Source organism: Carlito syrichta, unplaced genomic scaffold, assembly GCF_000164805.1.
Source record: "Carlito syrichta isolate Samal-C Ts95f unplaced genomic scaffold, Tarsius_syrichta-2.0.1 Scaffold308821, whole genome shotgun sequence".
NCBI classification, from domain to species: domain Eukaryota; kingdom Metazoa; phylum Chordata; class Mammalia; order Primates; family Tarsiidae; genus Carlito; species Carlito syrichta.
Genome location: NW_007252917.1, coordinates 577841 through 600266, shown reverse-complemented (window position 1 = coordinate 600266; position 22426 = coordinate 577841). Strand labels below are relative to the sequence as shown.

General features: G+C 41.1%; 1 protein-coding gene across 1 annotated transcript in view; it reads left to right on the top strand.

The window, feature by feature from the left end:
* The window catches only part of ARHGEF26 (Rho guanine nucleotide exchange factor 26), a 153165-nt gene that overhangs the window by 76163 nt on the left and 54576 nt on the right, over nt 1-22426 (top strand). Inside the window, exons 7-9 of the mRNA XM_008065955.2 lie at nt 10540-10692; nt 14101-14230; nt 19899-19973. Of these exons, the coding sequence (XP_008064146.1) occupies nt 10540-10692; nt 14101-14230; nt 19899-19973 (358 nt within the window). The remainder of the gene's footprint in view (nt 1-10539; nt 10693-14100; nt 14231-19898; nt 19974-22426) is intronic.

Below are 22426 nucleotides of genomic sequence, written 5' to 3'. Positions count from 1 at the left end.
AAGGCAAGTAGTATCAGACGGCACTAAAAAAGGCAAGTAGTATCACACGGCAATAAGAAGGCAAATAGTATCAGACGTCACTAAGGAGGCAAGTAGTATCAGAACACATTAAGAAGGGAAGTAGGTAAAGGTGTCCCTAATAAGGCGGATCATATCAGGCCCAAGCATAAATATGCTCACCTCCTCTTTTTCTTTTTTAAAGTCAGAGTCTCACTCCGTTGCCCAGGCTGGAGTGCAGTGGCACGCGCATGGCCACCCCAGCATTGACCTGCTGGGCTCTGGCGATCCTTCTGCTTCAGCCTTCCAAGTAGCCGGAACTACAGGCATGCACTACCACGCCCAGTTAATTTTTTTTTAATTGTAGAGATGAGGTTTCACCAAGTTGCCGGGGCTGGTCTCAAACCCATGGGCTCAGGCAATCCACTTGCCTCGGCCTCCCAAAGTGCTAGGATTACAGGCTAAACCACCGAGCGCAGCCTACTGTTGCCTCTTCTAAGGACATTTTGGTAAGAGGGCTGGCACGTGTTATCTGTCATTTGTTACCCTCGCTCTTGAGGAGTGTCATCATTTCTGGAAGAAATTAAAATCCGGCTGTGAATGCATGAGAGTTGCATTGAAACAAAAGAACCAAGTATGCAAAGGGTTACCATGGGAACAAGTTTCTTTTTCTCCACTTTATTTTTGTAAAGCTGGTTCAGATGATAACTACTCATTCTTAAATAAAAACTCAATCTAATGGTATTAAGATTTTAAGATCCATTTTATACCTTTTATTTTATACCTTTATTTGTATGGTGCTATATATATGACTTCTAGCAAATACATTATCAGTGAGAGGAAGGACTGTGTAAATTGGAGTCTTAACTGATATGGAAGAGCCTTGAGGGGGCTTACTCAGTTTCATTGTATTTCTTTGCTCCTCCTTTCCTGGCTCTCAGCTCCATCCTTCTGTGGAATTTGCCAGGTGCCTTGAACTGAAGGTGCCTGTGTGGGCATGAATTTAGAACTAACCTGCTTGTGTTGTGGGTTAGTAAGGATGAGAAAACCCTTTGATCCAAAGACCTGCAGATAACCTTAGCTTAATGTCTTTTACCTCAGTCTCTTCTGCCATATATCCAGGCTGATTTTAAAGGTTTTCAGAGGATAAGAATTGTTGAGCAAAAACTTTCCTAGAGATTTTTAAGGATCAAACAGTAGCTATCAGAAGGGGAATGAAAGCTACCAGAGCATTTTTTGTTTAGAACTGGTTTTTTTCCCCTCACATCCCAAACCACTTTTAATTTCAACTCTTATCTGCTTCTTATCAATCCAGAGATACATTTTCAAAAGAAAAAACAAAAACAGAACTTGAGAAGGAATGTAGTCTGCTGGGGAGGAAACCTCTTAGACCTTTAGGCTGTAGAGAGGATATTCCGATCGAGAAGAAACAGCCTTATATTTTTTGTCAAATTAACACTTATTCCCTATCAGTGTTAGTCTGGTGAAGGATTCATAGATGAGCTCCATCTTGTTCATCATTGATTTGGATTGATTGATTGATAATGACTGCCGGGAGTGCCACTTTCACATCTTGGCTGAGTGCCACAGTTGGTTAATGACACCTGCCACAGGTTAGCGGTGGTATTCTGCCATGTGTTCTGTCCTGATCTAGTGTGTTCCAAGAAGTTGATGCTGATCTTTAGTATCAATATGCCTTCCCCCCAAAAAAATACAAATAAGCAAGCCCCAGATCTCACTTATCTGCCACAGAATATAAATTCATTTTGGTAGAGAGTACAGAATGTTCTGTCGGTGCTCTATTAGGAAAGTATTTCCAGCAGCACATAGTTTGCTTCCACTTATCTGGAATATTTCTTTGTTTAGTGAAGATATTTTCTTATATAACAGCAACTTAGACATGTGAAACCTGCCTGGTATGTTACAAGTCTCCAGCCTAAGTGAGTATTACCCTCTCTGGCGGGATGCTGCAGCCGCTTAGATTGACAGACGGCTCATTCAAGGGACGGAGGCATCCAGAAACCATTCCAGTTTGCTTTAGGCAGATGGATATTAATGGAGAAAAATACCTTGAAAGGATGCCATTCTGAGAAGGGCACAGGACGGCGTTGATTATAACCAGAGCCCTTTTTTCTGTGTTTCCAGAGCTTGAGCGCTGAGTGCTGAGATTCTTAGCCTCGCTGGCATCCTCCCTAGATTTGGTGGGGGACGGCCGGTCTGGCAGGTTTTTTTTTTTTTTTCAGAAAGTACAGCAGGCATTGAAGAAACTCAGGCTGAACTGGATCTCATCTTAGTGATCCTACTTGACAGGATTGTAAAAACTTGTGCTGGGAGTTTGTGTCTTCATTGGTGGCTGTCACTATACCAACTGTGACCGATAAATGTTTGTTGACTTGATGTACCAGTGAGAAAAGCAAGGTATAGCCTGACCAATTCAAAAGCAAGATATGATACTGACCAATTTGTGAGTATTAACATTCTTGGTAAAATGACAATAGAACAAAATTCCTTGAACATGTTTCACCTTTATAATTTTCTGATTAAAATAAAAAAGTTGATTTATTCATCCATGTATTCACTTATCAAATGTTTGACAAACATTTGACTGTCTCCTGTGTTCCAGGTACTGTGGTTGGGGCCTGGCTGTGTGTGTGTGTGTGTGTGTGTGTGTGTGTGTGTGTATGTGTGAACACAACAGATATGTCCTCGGTCCTCTAGACCTTGCTGAGAGAGATAGAAGTAAATACAAATTTTAAATAAAATAATTTATTGCGATCATAGTAGGTATACTGAGAGAAAGTATGGGGGTTTATAAAGACATCAAATAAGGGAATTTAGCCCATCCCAGAAAGGTTGGGAAAACTTCCTGGAGGAGGTGAAATTTCATCCCAGACGTAAAGGATGAGTGGGGGTTCTCTAGGCAAAGGTAGGATTTAGCAGGGGGGCAGGAGGCCAAAATAAATGACTCCAGAGAGTTTTCCAGGCCATGCATAAACCAATGTTTGATCACACTGTGTCCACCAGGACCAGAACACATTGCAGGCTGTGACCCTCTCATGATCTTTCCTGGAGGCTGCAGCTGGTGTGGGTGGTTGTTGACTCTTCGGCCATCCCCACATTTTGCCACGTCATAAATCTTCTGTGAAAATCTTCACAGTGTTGGTTGGGGTCCTTGACTTGCTGAGACCATTCAGCATTGGTCTTCTTGGAAAGTAAACTATTTCTCTTTAGTTCCAGCTGTGAATCTTCTTGTTGGATGTCTCTGCCAAGGGTTGGCCAGTGGTAACAGGCAGGAAGGTCAGCTCACTCCTGAGAGCAGAAGAAGCAGGGCTGGTGGTTCGATCACAGGCTCTGGACTCAGAAGGGGTCTGGCTCTGGGTTCAAACTGAGGCACAGTTGTTTAGAGTCATGATGTCAACTCACTTAGCTCTGGTTTTCTTATCTGTAAAGTGGGCCATTGTCTAAACCACACTTGGGAGTGAAATTAAATGAGGCAGTGTATGAGAAGCACACAGCACTAGGACTGATAAGATAAACAGTGGTCATTTTTATCAAATGTTTGCTTCTTGACATCCACCAATGCCTATCACTCTTTGCTAGATACATGGGAGAAAATTTTGTTGGTTGACTGATTAAAACAGATTTGGCAGGATCTGTATTAAATACATTTTAAGGCTGGACATGCTGGTTCACGCCTGTAATCCTAGCACTTTGGGAAGCTGAAGCACAAGGATTGCTTGAGCCCAGGAGTTTGAGAACAGCCTAGGCAATGTTGCAAGACCGTGTCTCTATAAAAATAAAAATACTAGCAGAGTGTAGTGGTGTGCACCTTTAGTCCCAGCTCCAACTACTCAGGAGGCTGAGGCAGGAAGGATCCATCTGAGCCAGCAAGTCAAGGCTGTGGTGAACTGTGATCATGCCACTGCACTCCAACCTGGGTGACAGAATGAGACCCTGACTTAAAAAAAAAAAAGTTTGAATCTCTGTCATAGATTGGTGGGCTTTACTGTACATTTTTGAGAGCTATCAGGAATACTCAGATCTGACACACCAAGTGCATTACCAATTGAATTTTTAAAAGACTATCAGTAATGGTATGGGGTGCATTGATACATCGCATCTTTTTCTACCTACTACACAGGGTGAAAGTGAAACTAACAAAAGTACATGCACTGAGTGTATCAGAAGCAGCTACCTCACTGTTTATTTTGTTTTTCCCTAAAAAAAGGCAGTACCACCGTTAAGACCATTAGTTGATAAAACAACCACAAAATGCCTGAAACATTTTGTACGTGAGTGGTGTTCCTTTGGGTGTGCCAATAAAACTTTGTTCCATCTTTTATTACATAGAAAATGACCCCAAAACACTGTGGCTACAGACAATCATAATTTTATTTATAGATAGTATATATACATATGTAATTTTACATACATAAGAGAGGGCCAAAAAAAAACCAGAATTGATTTATAAAAAATTGTGTATTTATTCTTACATGTTTAAAATTCAGTCACCTTCAAAGTACTCTCCGTTTGATGCAACACATCTATCGGGATGCTTTTTCCACAGCTCAGAACAGTTTTTGAACTTGTTCATGTGGATGCCTTTTTAATGCTTCTGTTGTTTTTTGTTTTGTCTTTTTCACATTGGCAAAACGTTTCCCTTTGACGATTTTTTTAATTCAGGGAAACACAAAAAGTTGTTCAGGATGAGATGAAGTGAATAGGCAGGGTGGCACACAAGAATCATGTGGTTTGAATGCTCAGCGTGGTGAGGGTAAATGGGTTGTCATGGTGGAAGGACCAGTCACCTGTTTGCCACAACTTAGGACGTTTCTTCAGCAAATTGTGACGGAACCATTTCAAAACTTCCACCTATACGCGATGGGGTATTATGCAGCCATAATGAAAGACTAATTATGGACTTCGCAGCAACTTGGATGGACTTAGTTAGAGTCTATAATACTCGGTGATCTATCACAGAAACAAAGAACTGAGTACCACATGTTCTTACTCATAAGCAGACCCTGAACATTAATCATAATACTTTAAGAAAGGGATTGGCAGTAGCAGGACACTGCCAGGGGAGAGGGACACATATCATCGATAATCGTACCTGATCTCAAACCAGGCGAAGTGGGGACCAAAGAGAGGCCCAAACTTTACCTGTATGATGACCACTTATCTGCCTAATCCTGAATTTTACCCCATATCTTTAAAATAAAAAACAAATAACTTTAGTTGATCGTTTGATCCAGAGGAACAAATTCCAAGTGCACTACAAGGGGCTCATCCTCCAAAAGATAATTCTGTTTTCTTGGACGGGGTTCTCCCTGTATATAATCCCCAGCTGGGCATGGTGATGAGCACCTGTAATCCCAGCTGCTCAGTAGTCTAAGGTGAGAGGATTGCTAGAGTCCAGGAGTTGGAGGCTGCAGTGAGCTATGATTGTGTCACTGCACTGCAGCCTGGGTGATCAATAGTGCAGGATCCTGTTTCTAAAAATTTTTTTTTTAAATACACAATTTCTGAAGTTCTAAGAAATGTTAGAAGAAAGGTTATAGACCATAAGCAAGCTCCATATCAGGCTCTTTCTTCAAACATGGGCTTTAGTTGAATCATCGACAACATCCTGGGAGGTTGACCTTGTGTCTTTGGTGGCCTGACCAATCTGTGCCCAGCTAAGGAGGGCACCTGGGTGGACTACAGCCATTTAAAGCATTCATTTGAAGTAGGGGTGTGATTGTGTTTGTGATGGTAAGTTAACAGTCAACCAGGGGTAACTTGTGTTTCTGGTTAGGAGGAAATGTTTCTAGGCATCTTTTTCTGGTCCACAGAAGGTTTCTTAAAATCTAGACTTTAGTGGTGAGTTTAGAGATGTGATAGGAGAGAGAAAAAAGATAAAGATTGTGTAATATGGTTGGTTGCAAGACATGAACATCTTGGTAATACTGCAAAGAGGAAATAATGAAAGTATTATCTCAGAAAAAAATTGCAGAGTTGAAAGAGATATTTCCACTAAAAAGTCTCCAAATAATAGTAGTTGGGCATGGTGGTGTGTGCCTGTAGTTCCAGTTACTTGGGAGGCTGAGGCAGAGGGACCAACTGAGCCTAGGAAGTTGAGGCTGCAATGAGCAGTGATCTTGCCACTGTACTCCAGACTGGATGACAGAATGAGACTCCACCTAAAAAAAAAAATTTTTAATAAGAAGTCCGCAAAATAAGGCAAACTGTTTCATTCAAGTTTCATCCAGAATGATTTTGGAACCAGAATGATTTTGATTTTACTTTTGCTTGAGATTTTATTTGAGTCACCAACATTCTTGGTTCCTGAAATAATACTTCATTCTTTAGAAATACTTTCTTGATCTTTTTGTAGTTCAACTCACTTAGGAAAGTATGCAAATTTGCCAAAATAACCAATAGATCATTTAACACAGAAAGCTTTAAATTATGTCCATTTATGCTAATATAATACTTAAAATGGGTAGTTTGGTTTATGTTAAAGTAAGTAGTATAAACAGATATTTCATTAGTACCTTGTTTTTAATCTTGTACTTTGGCAAACATTTTACAGTGATAAATGAAATTTTTCTTTTCTTTGGGAAAAGCCAAGTGACTGTTGTTTTTGGTTATATAGTTGCATTCCTTCAGACTCTTAACAGTTAGCCAAAGACAAGAAATTGCAAGAGATATTTTCAAGATATTTATTTCCTAGAATTACATGATAATAACCTTATGATTGGCTTCTTTTTTTTTCAATTATCTTTGAAAATTTTTCTTAAGTTTTTCATTAAAAAGCAGTTGGAGTTAAATTATAAATACTTTACATTCACATGAAAACCAGCTAAAAATTAACTAGTCCTGACTTTATAGTACCTGGAATTTCAGCCCTTCTGAATTCTTACAGATGTGTATTTTCAACTGTTCATGAGACATTTCCACAGCAAAATTAAATTGTTTTGTTCCTGTTTCTCTTTCCTCTTCCTTCCTCTCAATCTTCATTAGTGGTTTAATGACCTACCTTATTGCCCAGGTAGCAACCTTGACCAGAAACCCCAGCATCTTCCTTGACTTCGCATCTAATAAGTTTCTTCAGTCTGTTTTATCTCCAAATGGTTACCTTACACTGTGTTCTCTCTTTTATTTCTCACTGCTAGACTTGATCGTCCCTTGCCCAGATTAACCATCTAACCAGCTTCCTTGCCATCTGTCTCTCACTATGTGTAATTCACCCTTCCTCTGTCCCACTTTTTTCTGTCTCATCAAGTGATTTATTGGCTTCAGCCTCCAGTGGTTTCTCATTGTCTAATGATCAAGGCTAAGCTCCTCAGCACCTTTGCAGTCTAGCTCAAACCTTCCCCACCATTTCCTGTCTCTGCCCTTGTTCCTCCTGGAGTCTGTACCACAATTCCACTGAGCTACCCACAGTTTTTTCAGTGAGATCTGAGCCTGTGCCCACATTGCTTCCCCTGCCTCCCTGCTCCCATTGTGTCATCCTCAACACTGGTGACCCGGCTCACACGCTTCCTCATGTATGTTCACCACGCAGTTGATCACCCTGCCTTCTAGAGTTTCCATAGTAGGTCTATTGAGCTGCTCTTATTCCCCATGCTTCTGACACCAAGTGTGTGTGGTTTTTTTTTCCTCACACCAACCATTCTCCAACTCTCCAGATGCCAATCGGGTACCCTACACTTCATTAGTTCTGACACTGACCACTCAAAGTTACCATCAGACTTGGCAGATTTAAGAGCTTAGTACCATAGGGCTCATGCCAGATGCCAGGTGCAAGTATTGGGTCCCCAGATTACCCATGATTCTTTCCTACTTGGCTATCCAGTTGAAGGGTTCCCATAATCCACTCCCTTTTCAGGCTCAATGATTTGATAAAACAGCTCATAGAACTGGGAAGGCACTTCACTTACTATTTCTGGTTTATCATAAAGGATATAACCAGGAACAGCCAAATGTAGGAATTGTTACATGGCAAGGCGGTGGGGTGGGGGGCGGGGAATAGGCATTGCAGATTTTCCATGCCCTCTCTGGGCCTGATACCCTCGCAGCGATGTGGGGTGTTCACCACTCCTCCTTAAATCCGTTAGGGGTTTTCATGGAGGTTCCATGATGAGGGCATAATTTATTAGATCATTGGCCTTCTTGTCTGCCTGATAATTTAGGTGACTCTAAGTTGCCTGGGGGCATGGGGGGGCACGGAGGTGCTGGAAACAGCCATAGCTTGGTCTTTCTGGTGACCAGGCCATGCTGAAGTTATCTAGGAACCCCCAGCTGCCAGTCATCTCATTAGCATACAAAAAGCACTCATCACTCAGGGGAGTCCAAGGGATTTAGAAGCCCTTTTCCAAGAACCAGAGATGAAGACTGAATACTTATTTTTTAGAATACCACACCTCTGTTACAGTCCTGTATTGTAATTACTCCATGCCTCCCATCAGACACTCAACTATGGGCATTGGGAGGGAAAGGAACACTTCTTACTCAACTTTCATTTAATGAACCATACTCTCCTTGGTATATAACTCAACTTCTGTATTGGTTCTTGCTATTAAGTTATTGTTTCTTTCTACGAGGGAGTATTAAAAAAAACCCAGAATTTCTTTATAAAATATTGTGTATTCTTGTTAGGTCACTGTGCCAGTGCCATGGGAAAGAGACAAAGAATTGCACAAAGAGTAGGTCAGAAAAAGTTTATTTAGAAAGTCGATCAGAGAAGAAAGGTGAATCCATCTCCCAAGATTAGAGAAGGAGCCAGATACTGAAGGAGTGTTTGGTAGTGAATGCTTGAGGCTGGAAGCATTTAGAGTTTCTCTGTGGTAGGGGCAGTTTTCCATGGTGGGCTGTGTTGTGTAGTCATGAAGGGGGCAGGTAAGCACAGGAACTCTTGCCATGGTGGTGGGGTGGTGGTCTGTGTCATGTAGATTACAAAGGGCTGATCACAACAGATTATGTCAGCTTGGTCCTTTATGGCAGGAGGACAAATACTTCGGATAAAAGGATAGTTAGTACAAAACATGCTTGAAGGAGTTGCAAGACAATTATCAGTAACTACCTCTGGTAACTCAGTCAAAGCTTGTTAATGATTAGAGGGTGGATTAAAGTATGCTGCTGAAAATTCATGACAAAGCTAAGCAGTGGCAAAATGGCTGCCACTCTGACTGAAGTTACTCCATTTGGGTTTTTACCCTTTTTATTAAATAATTACATGCTTAAACTTCAGTCACCTTCAAAGTACTCTCTGTTTGATGCAGTGCACCTATCAAGATGCTTTTTCCACTGCTCAGTTTTTGAACACATCCATTTTGATGTCTTTTAGTGCTTCTGCCTTTTTGTTTTGTTTTGTTTTCACCTCTTCCACATTGGCAAGATTTTTCCCTTTGAGGACTTTTCTCATCTGGGGCAAGAGCAGGTGAATGGAGAGAGTGGGGCATGAGGTTATGCCATTTTTGGTCAAAAACTTCTGAACGTTTAGTGCGGTGTGGGCAGGGGCAGTCATAAACCAGCTATCATGAAATGGGCAAATGCATTGAAAAAATCTCCAGAAAAAATTCACTGAAGCCGAGCACAACCTCTCACAGCAACACTAGCGGGTACACTGATGCTGTGATGGGTCTCCAGAACACTTATCTAGCAGAGGCAGCCTGTACTACAAGGGGCCCACCCTCCAAAAAGTAATTTGGGGTGTTTTGGGGTTCTCCCCTTGTAGTTATAAATGTGTGTGTGTGTGTGTGTGTGTGTGTGTGTGTATACACTATTATTGACGCAGAATCAGTGTGGTTAAAATTCATCCTATAGATATATGCCCCAAAGATTTGGAAACAGCTACTCAAATATGTATTTGTATACAAACGTACATATCATTATTCACAGTAGACAAAGGGAGAAACTTAAATAGATTGTAAATATATATAGATTAATGGATAAACAATGGCTATATATGATATATATGATGATATATATGTGTATAGATACATATATATGCATCTATTTAGATAATCCTAAATAGCTGTATAGTATCTCTATACACTAAATCTGGTAACCCTAAAGTGCAATCTAAATAAATTATGAAGATATTTCGATATCATGCATATTATTAGATTTAAAATAATGTGATTGTTTTTATTTCAAGAGAAAAAAATCATGTAGAATTAGGTTTTTTTCATATTTGCTTTTTTAAGCATTTATTTAGGTGTTTTGCTCATGTACTTTCCAATACAATAAAACATATATACATGAACTTTCTTTTCTCTGTATTCAAGGAATTCTTAAAATATAGCAGAATCTATTTATTTTAAAATACACGAAAGCAGAGAAATGTCCTAGATTATCAATATTTGAAGCCAAACACTTGAAGCAATAAGGTGTTAATATGATAGATTTAAACTTAGACAAAATTTTTAGTTTTTTTTTCCAATCTTTTTGAGTTGGTACTGTGTACTGTTGATATTTTCAAACCCTGTATAGTATCATTACATGAGGCTAATCTCTTGTCTGTTAGATATATGAAGGAATGTAATTTTTTCTCAGGTTCTTTATAGAGTTGGAAGCACGACATCAGAATAATATCTTCATAGATGACATAAGTGACATTGTGGAAAAACATACAGCATCCACATTTGACCCGTATGTGAAATACTGCACAAATGAAGTCTACCAGCAACGGACACTACAAAAATTGTTGTAAGTAATGTTAAATGCTACAGTATTAATAGTCTAACCTAGTTTTAATTAGGCCACATTGACTGAAATTAATTGATCTCTTAAATCATATTTAGAAATACCTCTTGATGGGATATTTCCTGGGGAAGAGGATGCCTTTTAAAGTGAGGGTAGTTGAGTAGAAAAATCTAGTGTATGGAAATTCTCTCTCCTATGAAAATATGATTTGTTATTGTTATTGTTGTTTAATTTCTGCAAGACAGAGATGATCATTACTCCAAACCCCCAGATTTCTGAACCATTAACTGATGAGTGGTTTGCAAGAGGCCTAGGGCAGGATCTTGAGTAGTTGGAATTAGAGCTAGAGTTCAGAGTTTTCTCTACCATTTTAATCACTCTTCATTCAAGTGACAACTATGGCAAGTCGTTTATAAAAATTGCTCATATTTTCCTCCGTAGCAGTTAGGACTGGGGAGAGGAAGGCAGGTCTGAAGAAAAGTAATGGACAAAAAAAAAATGTTCTTGATGATTTTACCTGTGGAACCAAAAAGGGTCAAGCATGAAATTTTCCTCCATACCTCTTAATTTTGTCCTTTTGAGGTGAAAGTGTTGATGTCATATGTATGCCATTGCTTTTCTTAAAAGGATCAGTGATTGGTCAGTAATATTTATATTTATTTTTAGAAGTTCTGTTTATCACAAGTAGCTATTTGTTCTACAGCACAGCTGTCCATGGCTGTAAATCCAGATTGGGAGCATACTGGCTACTGTCATTCTCACCTCCTCCTGGTAGTTGTGGTGTTTATGACCATAGCACGGAGTTTTGGTTGACTTCTGTGCAATGTGGAGGGGTATGACTTAGCGGTGATTTTCTCATAGCTGGTTGGAGAAATAGTCAAAGCCCCCAAGTTGGTGAGAAGAGCTGGTTGTGCCTCCTCCCCGCTTCACATCCTCATGGAATGTGTATGGGCAGGGTGAAAAGCCCCCAGCTGCCAGCCCCCAAATAGTTTTTTGTTGTTTTTTTTTTTAAGTTGGAGTCTCACTCTGTCCCCCAGGCTGGAGTGCAGTGGCACACTCATGAACACCCCAGCATCGACCTGCTGGCTCCGGCGATCCTTCTGCCTCAGCCTTCCAAGTAGCCGGAACTACAGGCACGCGCTACTACGGCTAATTTTTTTGATTTATTGTGGAGATGAGGTCTTGTCAAGTTGCCGGAACCCGGGCTCAGGCAATCCACTTGCCTCGGCCTCCCAAAGTGCTGGGATTACAGACTGAGTCCCGAGCCTGGCCCAAATAGGGTTTTTAGTATAAAGCAGAGTTTCACATTTTGGACTGGACACATCTTTGTGACCAGGGGTCATGTGCATTGTAGGATGTTTAACAGCTTCCCTGGCCTCTGTCTGCTAGATGCCAAAAATGTCGCCAGACTTTGCAGAAGATCCCCTGGGGGCAGAATCACACTCTTTACTTCCGCTAATTCCTTGCACCTCACCCTGACCCACAAGCCCTGCTGGGAACTTCTGATATAGGAACAGAGGTTGCCCTGCTGTAAAAGTTATGTTGAATGAATGCAAGTTCATGTTTGAAAACAAAGCCTTGAATTAGAGCTGAATTTGGTTTTATTTTGCTTTGCAGGATTTTTTAAAAATGTGAACAGGCACTGCTATACACTATATGACTCTTGAAAATAAAGATCTTATCTCAGTTAGCTTAATGATACTATCATGTGAGCTTTCACATGGAAATTAGTAGTTGTGTTTTCAGGGGCTTTGCTGCAGTTGATGTCAATTTAAGGTTAGAGCAGTGACTTTCAATTTCAGCTACACATTAGAAACGCCTGGGAGTCTTTGAAAATGAGCAAATAAACAGTACCTAGAGTCCACTCCAGATTGTTTAATCAGAACCTTGGGAATGTGGGGGAGGGGCCGGGACCAGAGTGATAAAAATACACAACTAGTTTAGGGGTTTTTTGTTGTAGTTGTTGTTTTAACTTCCTAAAACATCTTTTCAAAACTATCAGGGGAAAAAAAAAAAACCTTAAAACCTTCTCAATTTAGGCCGGGTGCAGCGGCTCATGCCTGTAATACCAGCACTTTGGGAGGAGTTGATTACATGAGTTCAAGACCAGCCTGGTCACCTTAGTGAGACCTCGTCTTTACAAAAATAAAAAAATTAGCCAGATGTGGGGGTGCATGCCTGTAGTCCCACCCAGCTACCCAGAAGGTTGAGGTGGAAGGAGTAGCTGAACCGAGGAGGTCAAGGCTGCTTGAGCTGTGACTGTGCCACTGTGCTCCAGCCTGTGTGACAGAGTGAGAACCTCACTCAAACAATCAAAACAACTTTTCAATTTAAGAAAAAGAAAACAAAACATTTCTGTGTAATTTATTTTAATTTAATATTCTGGGTAGTTCCTAGTTTGTTTTTTTCCTAGTACCCTTGAATCAAATTATTCAATTTTCAAAGTCCATTTTAAAAAAAGAAAGAAAAAAAGGTGACTATTGCCACTATCCTTTCTGACTCTTCTTGTTCCCCACGGAAATTCAGTACTCACTCCCACCCCCTCCCCTCCCTGGCCATGGAAGGTGGCAGTGGAACTCTGCAGAATTCCTCAGGGGGTTAAGAAGGTGAGAGGGAGAGGGGGTGAAGGGGTGGGAGATGGAGGAATAAGAGCGTCAGATGGAGTGTCAGAAGATTTTGGTTTGGCTTCTGTCTTTGCCAGTTACTAAGTCATATTCTTTTGGCAAAGTAGGGAACTTTCTGGGCTCCATTCTCTTAACTGGAATCCCCACCAGATCATCCTTAAAAGTTATACAGGTAGTTCCACAGAAGGTAATATATGTTGGAATATCTTGCTAAGTTTCATAAAAATGTTGTTGCAGTATTGTTATTGTTCTTAGTCAGTAGGAGAGGAAGAAAGATATTCTGGCTGCTGTGGCCAAAGCTTTTCTTAGAGGACCGTGGAAAAAGGCCACAGCCTCCTAAGTCCAGACTAACTGATAATTTTTTAGATCATTGTCTAAGGCTAGAGAAGTGGCGTAAAACATATTATTTGCTATCTTGTTAATGGTATGTGTTTATAGATGACCTGATATGAAATCTAGTTCGTATACTAATTTATAATTGATATGTTTTCACTATGAAGCCATATACTCTGTTTGTTTACTTAACACTTCTATAAATTTCTAGCTCATTCATTTTTATCTTACTGCTAATATTGCTATGTGAAACTCACATCTTATATTCAATCTTGAGTATAAAAGGCAGACAAGCCATTTGTATCTGCCATGATGTGTTTTTGCTGTTTTTATATATTTAAAAATCATTGATAATATATGCTTTTATCACAGTATTTTGTAATACATTTTTAGCTTGCTTCTTAACTTGAGGAGGAAATATTTTGAAATCTCTTTTTTCTTTGTTTTTCTTCAGAGCCACCAATCCATCCTTTAAGGAAGTATTGTCAAGAATCGAGTCCCATGAAGACTGTAGGAACTTACCCATGATCTCTTTTCTCATTCTCCCCATGCAAAGGGTGACCCGTCTTCCTCTGCTGATGGATGTAAGACTTGAAGGTGGCTTTTTCCTCTGTGGATAGCTGTGCTGCTATCAAACTTATTAAGAAAATTACTCTAGGGCCATGTGTGGTGGCCTGTAATCTTAGCACCTTGGGATTCTGAGGTGGGAGGATCACTTGAAGCCAGGATTTCAAGATGAGCCTGGACAACATAGTGAGACTCCATCTCTACAAAAAAGTAAAACTGTAGTTCCAGCTCTTCAGGAGGCTGAGGTGGGAGAATTGCTTGAGCTGAGGAATTCAAGGCTGTAGTGAACTATGATCATACCACTGCACTCCAGCCTGGGTGACAGAGCAATACTTTGTCTTTAAAAAGGAAGGAAAAAGTCAGGCTCGGTGACTCAGCCTGTAATCCCGCGCCTTTGGGAGGCTGAGGTGAGTGGATTGCCTGAGCCCGCGGGTTCAAGACCTGCCTGGGCAGCGAGACCTCATCTCTACAATAAATCAAAAAATCAGCCGGGCGTGGTAGCGTATGCCTGTAATTCCGGCTACTCGGAAGGCTGAGGCGGAAGGATCGCCGGAGCCCAGCAGGTCGAGGCTGCGGTGGCCGAGAGTGGCCACTGCACTCCAGTCTGGGCGACAGAGTGAGACTCCAAATCAAAAAAAAAAGGAAGGAAAGAAGGAGGGAGGGAGGGAAGGAAGGAAATTACTCTTATTCGACTTAAATTAATGCATATCCTTTCTATAAAATCCCCCAAATAAGTGAGAAAGCATTGTGTGGTTAGAAAATCTCCCCTGTATCTGATAGCTCTGGAAATTATCTTTCATTTACACTTGTGTGGTCATTCTGAAGAAATGAGATGACATTGCCCTCAGGCAACATTTCTTGAAGTGGGAAGAGTAAATTAAGAGGCCTGAATTTCCTTTCTGGCTGAACCTTTGGACATGTGACCTTGGGCAACTCACTTAGTCTCTTTGGGCCTGGGTTTCCTCTGGTTAATCCCTGAGATGTCTTCATCTATAATGTTCCAAGATGCTCTGCGGCTTCCATTTCCTACAGGAATGAGACTCTCCTCAGCATGACAAAACATAACCTTGCCTATATTATGCATTCCTAGCATCCTTCTTACGTTAGGCAAAATTCATGAAGAAAACAAACGTTTGACTTTGAGTAATGACAAGACATGGCTAGGAGAAGTGTGTAGAGACTGCCTGATGTGACATGCAGCTGGGAAGGTGGGCAGACCTGGGCAGAGAACCTGCTCTGGGTGCACTGGAGCTGCAGGGGCAGCAACCAGAGAAAACAGGGTGCCCGCCACAGCTCCCAGCCCAACAGTGGGCCACAGAGTTTTGGATCCAATTAAAATGTGTCACAATTCTATCTGGGTGCAGTGGCTCACACCCATAATCTCAGCCCTTTGGGAGGCCGAGGAGAGAGGATTACTTGAGCCCAGGAATTTGAGACCAGCCTGGGCAATATAGCAAGATCTCGTCTCTACAAAAAATAAAAAATCATGAAATTGACCAGGCTTGGTGGTGAGCACCTGTAGTCCCAGCTACTTGGGAGGCTGAGGCTGGAGGTTCACTTGAGCCCAGGAGTTGGAGGCTGTGGGGAGCTATGATTGTGCCACTGCGCTCCAGCCTGGGCAATAAAGTAAGACCCCGACTCAAAAAAAAAAAAAAAAAGTCACAATTCTACTTTAAAATTGGATCATAATGCTGATAGAGAGTCAGCTTTTACCTACTTGATTTTTACACCTCATAACACAGGATAAAATATAACAGAAATTCTGGCTGAGTGAGGTTACAGAGTAAATTCCATATTCTGTATTCTGTTGCAAAGTCTAAGAGATATTCTAAAAGAACACCAACATTTTGAAATGCGTCAAACTGTGTGATCATAGTCACTGAGTTGACTGCCGCAGTTTTGGGGAGGCCTTGTGATGTCACAGCACCTTGCTGCTGTCTTAAGTTCACCTCAGTCTACCACCTTTACACCTTCCCCACCCCATCATCTGGGATGCAGAAACTTCTTTCCTGCATAATTATTGGGAAACTTGCAGCTTTAAAATTTAGCTCTCTGATTTTTTTTTTAGACCAATATTTACCATGTCTAAGAGTAGAATGTAGCTATGTTATCAAAACCAAATTTTGGCTTAAAAAGGAAGCTTCAGTCCATATACAAAAAATATTATTTATTTCAAACATGGCTACTTTTAAAACTACAAGTGAGTGCTTTCTAAATATAACATTTCTTATAAATTTAGACTTTTGAGGCCAGGCATGGTGGCTCATGTCTGTAACACCAGCACTTTGGGAGGCCAAGGCAAGAGGATTACTTGAACCCAGGAGTTTGAGACCAGCTTGGGGAACATAGCAAGATCTTGTCTCCGAAAAAATCAAAAAATTACCTGAACATGGTGGCGCGCACCTGTGGTCCCAGCTACTTGGGAGACTGAGTAGAAGGAGTGCTTGAACCTAGGAGGTCGAGGCTGCAGTGAGCTGTGATTGTGCCACTGCACTTCAGTCTGGGTGATAGAGTGAGAGACTTCGACTCAAAAAAAAAAGTAGACTTTTGAATTCTCAATGCTTTCTTTTTCTTTTTCTGAAAATGCATTTCCCATGTTTTTGTAGATTTTGTATATGCTGTGATCTCCCTGCCTCTCTCTGTTTTATTTGGAGAAGTTGCTTGAATAGAATGGGACTCCCAAATCTAACCTACCACGGTTGTACAATGTTGGAGACTCGTGTTATGATTACCCAATAGGCACTAAGTTTTGGGGGCCCCTTTGAGATTCTGAGTAAAACTGTCACTTTGCTTCCCAGAAAATGTATGCACAGAATTTTATATACAATTTCTATGTATGGAGTCCAACTAAGGATGCTTGCTCTCAGTGACATAAGCCAGGATTTTGCGTACTGCTTTCAGACTCGTTGGTGGGTCATAAAATGGATTTTTGAATCATGAACAGTGTCTTTAAAAAATACAATTTAGAGCTGGGCTCGGTGGCTCAGCCTGTAATCCCGCGCTTTGGGAGGCTGAGGTGAGTGGATTGCCTGAGCCCACGGGTTCGAGACCTGCCTGGGCAACTTGGCGAGACTTCATCTCTACAACAAATAAAAAAAAAAAATCAGCCGGGCATGGTAGCGCATGCCTGTAGTTCCAGCTACTCGGAAGGCTGAGGCGGAAGGATCGCCGGAGCCCAGCAGGTCGAGGCTGCAGGGGCTAGGAGCAGCCACTGCACTCCAGTCTGGGCGACAGAGTGAAACTCCAACTCAAAAAAATAAAAAAATAAAAAATAAATAAAAATAAAAAATACAATTTAGTAGAGTGTATGCACAGCTCATAATATGGTTACATATTATTTCATAAAATACCTTGTTTCTTGGATGTGTGCATATATACTGGTTGCAGTGTGAATGTATTTCTTACAGTGGTTCTTAGTAAAAAAAAAAAAAAAAAAGAACCTTTAATATGGTGAACTCTGTGCTTCTTACATATCACATAATAACAGTCCCGACAACTGAATTTCAGGTTTATGGACCCAGATTCATCTGCATTTAGGATATCAGTGACTTGCTAGTTGCCAACTACTTTCCATCTCTGCCTGATACCTGTTACTCTTAATCTGTTTCTCATATGTGAGAATCTAGCCACCTAGGCAGGATCTAAATGTGCTTAAAATATTGTCTCTTCAGTCCAGGCACAGTGGCTCATGCATGTAATACCAGCACTTTGGGAGACCGAGGTGGCAGGATCTTTTGAGCCCAGGAGTTTGAGACCAGCCTGGGCAACATAGTGAGACTTTGTGTTGTCAAAAATTAGCCAGGTATGGTGGCACGTTTCTGTACTCTCAGCTACTTGGGAGGCTGAGATGGAAGGATCGCCTGAGCCCAGGAGGTTGAGGCTGCAGTGAGCTGTGATCGTGCCACTACAGCCTGAACAGAGTGAGACCCTTGAATATATATGAAAATATACATATATATGATGTAAATATATATGTAGAGAGAGAATATGTATATGAAGTATAATTAAAGAGACTATATATTCATTTGGAACTTTATCTAGACTTGTTATTGAGATGAACACATGAACACATTTAATAATTAAAATGGTTCCCTGAACTTTCTTTTTATTTTATTTTATTTTTATTTTTTTCTGTTGCCCAGGCTAGAGTACAGTGGCAAGATCTGCTGCAACCTTGACCTGCTGGGCCCAGGTGATACTTCCACCTCAGCCTCCCAAGTAGCTGGGACTACAGGTGCATGCCACCACATCCGACTGATTTATTGTAAAGATGAGGCCTCACCAAGTTTCCCAGGCAGGGTTTGAACCCTTTGGCTCAGGCAATCCTACTGCCTCAGCCTTCCAAATAGCTGGAACTACAGGCACGTGCCACCATACCCAGCTAATTTTTTTATTTATTGTAGAGCTGAGGTCTCGCCAAATTGCCCAGGCTGGTCTCGAACCTGTGGGCTCAGTCAGTCCTCTCATTTCGGCTTCCCAGAGTGCTGGGATTATAGGCGTGAGCCACTGCGCCTGGCCTAATTCTTATTTATTGAAGGCATACTGCATACCAGACACTCATAAAGAACTTTATATAAATTATCTTTTAATCCCTGCAACAATCTTGGGATGCTGTTGCATTACCCTGATTTTACAGACGAGGCCACAGGCAGGTTTGGTGAAAAGACAGGGTTGGTGACTTGCCCAAGGTCAAATAACTAGTAAGGGGCAAACCTGGGATTCACTCACCTTTGAATTCTATCTTCTTACTTAAGTATTCCCTGGATTTTACTTGGATCCTGTGTGTTTACAGAATGTTTTCTAGTTTTTAAATCAGGTTTTAAGTGGACCCTGAACATTTACCATAATACTATAAGGAAGGGATTGGCAGTAGCGGGCTACTGCTGGGACGGGGGTCGGGGGTGGATACAACCTCAATAAGGGTATCTGATTTCAAACCTGGCCAAGTGGGGACCAAAGGGAGGCCCAAACTTTACCTGTACGATTACCACTTGTATACCTAATCCTGAATCGTACCCCCACATCTTTAAAATAAAATTTAAAAAAAACAAAACAATAAAAAAGAATAGAAATACACTTACCCAAATAATGTAGACTAAACCCTATCATTTTTATATCAACCACTTTCTGTTTGAGTTCACTGAAATTTCAATTTTTACCAAATAATTAGAATGCCCTACTTTGCAATATTTATTTTGTCTTCCTATGACAAATGTACTAAATATCATTCCCCTCAAAAATTTTTTTAAAAATTAGGTTTTAGCCAGGCTCGGTGACTCAGCCTATAATCCCGTGCCTCTGGGAGCCTGAGGTGAGTGGATTGCCTGAGCCCGCGGGTTCGAGACCCGCCTGGGCAGGCGAGAACTTATCTCTACAATAAATCAAAAAATCAGCCGGGCATGGTAGCACATGCCTGTAATTCCGGCTACTTGGAAGGCTGAGGCAGAAGGATCGCCAGAACCCAGCAGGTCGAGGCTGCGGTGGCGGGGAGCGGCCACTGCACTCCAGTCTGGGCGACAGAGTGAGACTCCAACTCAAAAAAAAAAAAAAAAATTAGGTTTTACTGTCATCCTTATTCTCGTCATAATGTTGTGTTCAACATTGTTAAATTTGCTATGAGTGAGAGGATTTAATTATTTAATTAATATAAATTAATTGATTTTGTTCCCATTTACTTCCTTACAGACTATCTGTCAAAAAACACCTAAGGACTCTCCAAAGTATGAAGTCTGCAAGAGGGCCTTGAAGGAAGTAAGCAAGGTAACCATCAAACAACTCATCACACAGCAACCCGTTCAGACACCTCGGAAGAGAGTGTGTCTTGCCTTGATGCTGAAAATGGGTAGATTTGGACAACATTCTTAGGTCGTTGAAAAACAAAATAATGTTTGCTGCGCTCAAGTGAAATGGTATTTTTACCGTTTCAGACAGTTTTGCCCTAAGGTCCTAAAGATATCTTATTTCCTTTTGGAGTCTGAATCGCTATTTGGTCATTTCTCATTCAGTAAATATTTATTGAGTATCAACCACCGTGCCAGGCGTGATGCCAGCCCCTGCAAATACGGTGCTGAATGAGACAGGTGTGGTCACTGCGCTCGTGGAATGTGCTGTGTGAAGAGGAAGGCAGACATTAAACGGAGTGACGGTGAAGGGTTGTGAGTGACAGGATAGGGATGTACACAGTGGTATCTAAGCTGAGAACAAGCGCAGGAGTGGTTGCAAGCCAGAGTGGAGAACGAGAATGTCTCAGATATGTGTGCAGATCCAGAGGCCAGAAATCAATGGAGAAGCCGGGCTCGGTGGCTCAGCCTGTAATCCCGCGCCTTTGGGAGGCTGAGGTGAGTGGATTGCCTGAGCCCGCGGGTTCGAGACCCGCCTGGGCAGGTGAGACCTCATCTCTACAAAAAATCAAAAAAATCAGCCGGGCGTGATAGCGCATGCCTGTAATTCTGGCTATTTGGAAGGCTGAGACGGAAGGATTGCCGGAGCCCAGCAGGCGAGGCTGCGGTGGCCGGGAGCGGCCACTGCACTCCAGTCTGGGCGATCAGGTGAGACTCCAACTCAAAAAAAAAAAAAAAAAAAAAAGAAATCACTGGAGTATTGAAGAACCAGAATGATCTCCATGTGGCTAGAGCCCAGTCAGTTTGTGAGAGAGAGAGAGAGAGAGAGAGAGAGCGAATACTGAGGAGTCGGGCGTGTAGAGCCTTGCTACACACGATAGGGAGTTGGGGATTTAACCTGAGATGTTGTGGAGAGTATAAAATAGAGAGAGAGAGCATTTATGTTTCAGAATTAAAATGTAGAATGTCATTTGTTTGCCTTACGTGAAATCAAAGAAATCAGGAGTTCCCAGTATTTTATATTAGAGAACTACATTTGGTGTGTTGAGGCCCAAGTACCAAACTTTGCTTAAGTCCTTTGCATAAATCTTTCTAGGTAGTTACTCATTCTTGGAAAAAAGTGAGTGATACCTTTCTGGTAATTAAAATACTAATTCAATTTATTTGCATATGAATAATACTTCAGTGGAATTGTTCTTGTATGTTGCTGAAAAGACTGTGACAACGCCTTGAATTTGGACCTTGAAAATACTTATTGACCTAATCTAACAACTTAAAAATGAGAAAGATCTGTGTTTACCTCCTGATTTTCTGTTAACATGCTGGGGTAGTGCTGGGAGGCCGAAGGTTTCCGGTGAATCTGGTAGTTCAGCTCGTCTGAAGGGTTGTGTGCCCTGTAAGGAGTAGTGATCACGATACGGTATCTTATGCCAAATGAATCTTCCCAGCTGTTTTCTTCCTTGGAAGGAGAATATCAGCTTTAATTCTTACCTCATCAAAGTTCTACTTATATTTGGAGGTAATGTTATGTTATAAACTTTTCTCCTAGAGACAAAGTAGTCAAACTCTACGAGTATTGAACCCATCTAATATTTTCTTTCTTTCTTTTTTTTTTTTTTGAGTCAGGATCTTCTGTCATCCAGGCTGGAGTACAGTGGCACCATCATGGCTCACCGCAGCCTCAACCTGTTGGGCTCAGGTGATCCTTTTGCCTTAGCCTCCCGAATAACTGGGTCTGCAGGCGTGTTCCAGTACACCGACTAGTATTTCTTTTTGTAGAGACAAGTCTTGATATGTTGCCCAGGCAGGCTAGTCTTGAACTCCTGGGATCAAACAGTCCATCTACTTCAACTTCTAAAAGTGTTAGGATTACAAGTGTGAACCACTGTGCCTGACCCTATTTTTGTTTTAATTTATATTTCTTACTAGTAGCATTGAACTTTTTCCCCCCTGTATGTATTAGTCCTGGAACAAAAAATTTCGTGAACCACATTTAATAAACCTTTGACAGATACTGAAGGAATGCTTAATTTTTATATGCTGAGGCTAATTTTAATGAAAACAGGAGCACACACGTTCAGATTAGTGCTTGTCTTTTCAAAATACTCATTAAAACCAATTCCATTGATAACACCATTGCTTGAGATATTTTGAGAACATTTTTATTTTGAATATGCCTCCTGAAGCACCTTTGGTTTCTTCAGAATTTTTCCAGTGGTGGCATGACTTCATCTTTTACTTTCAGATTCAGTATCGGGAAGTTTAAGAAAAACTCAGACTTAATACCATTTTTTTCTTTCACTTTAAAAATTGCTAACTATAAAGAAATTGTTTATTTTTTTTAAAAAAGTGATTATAAACTAGGTATAAGGG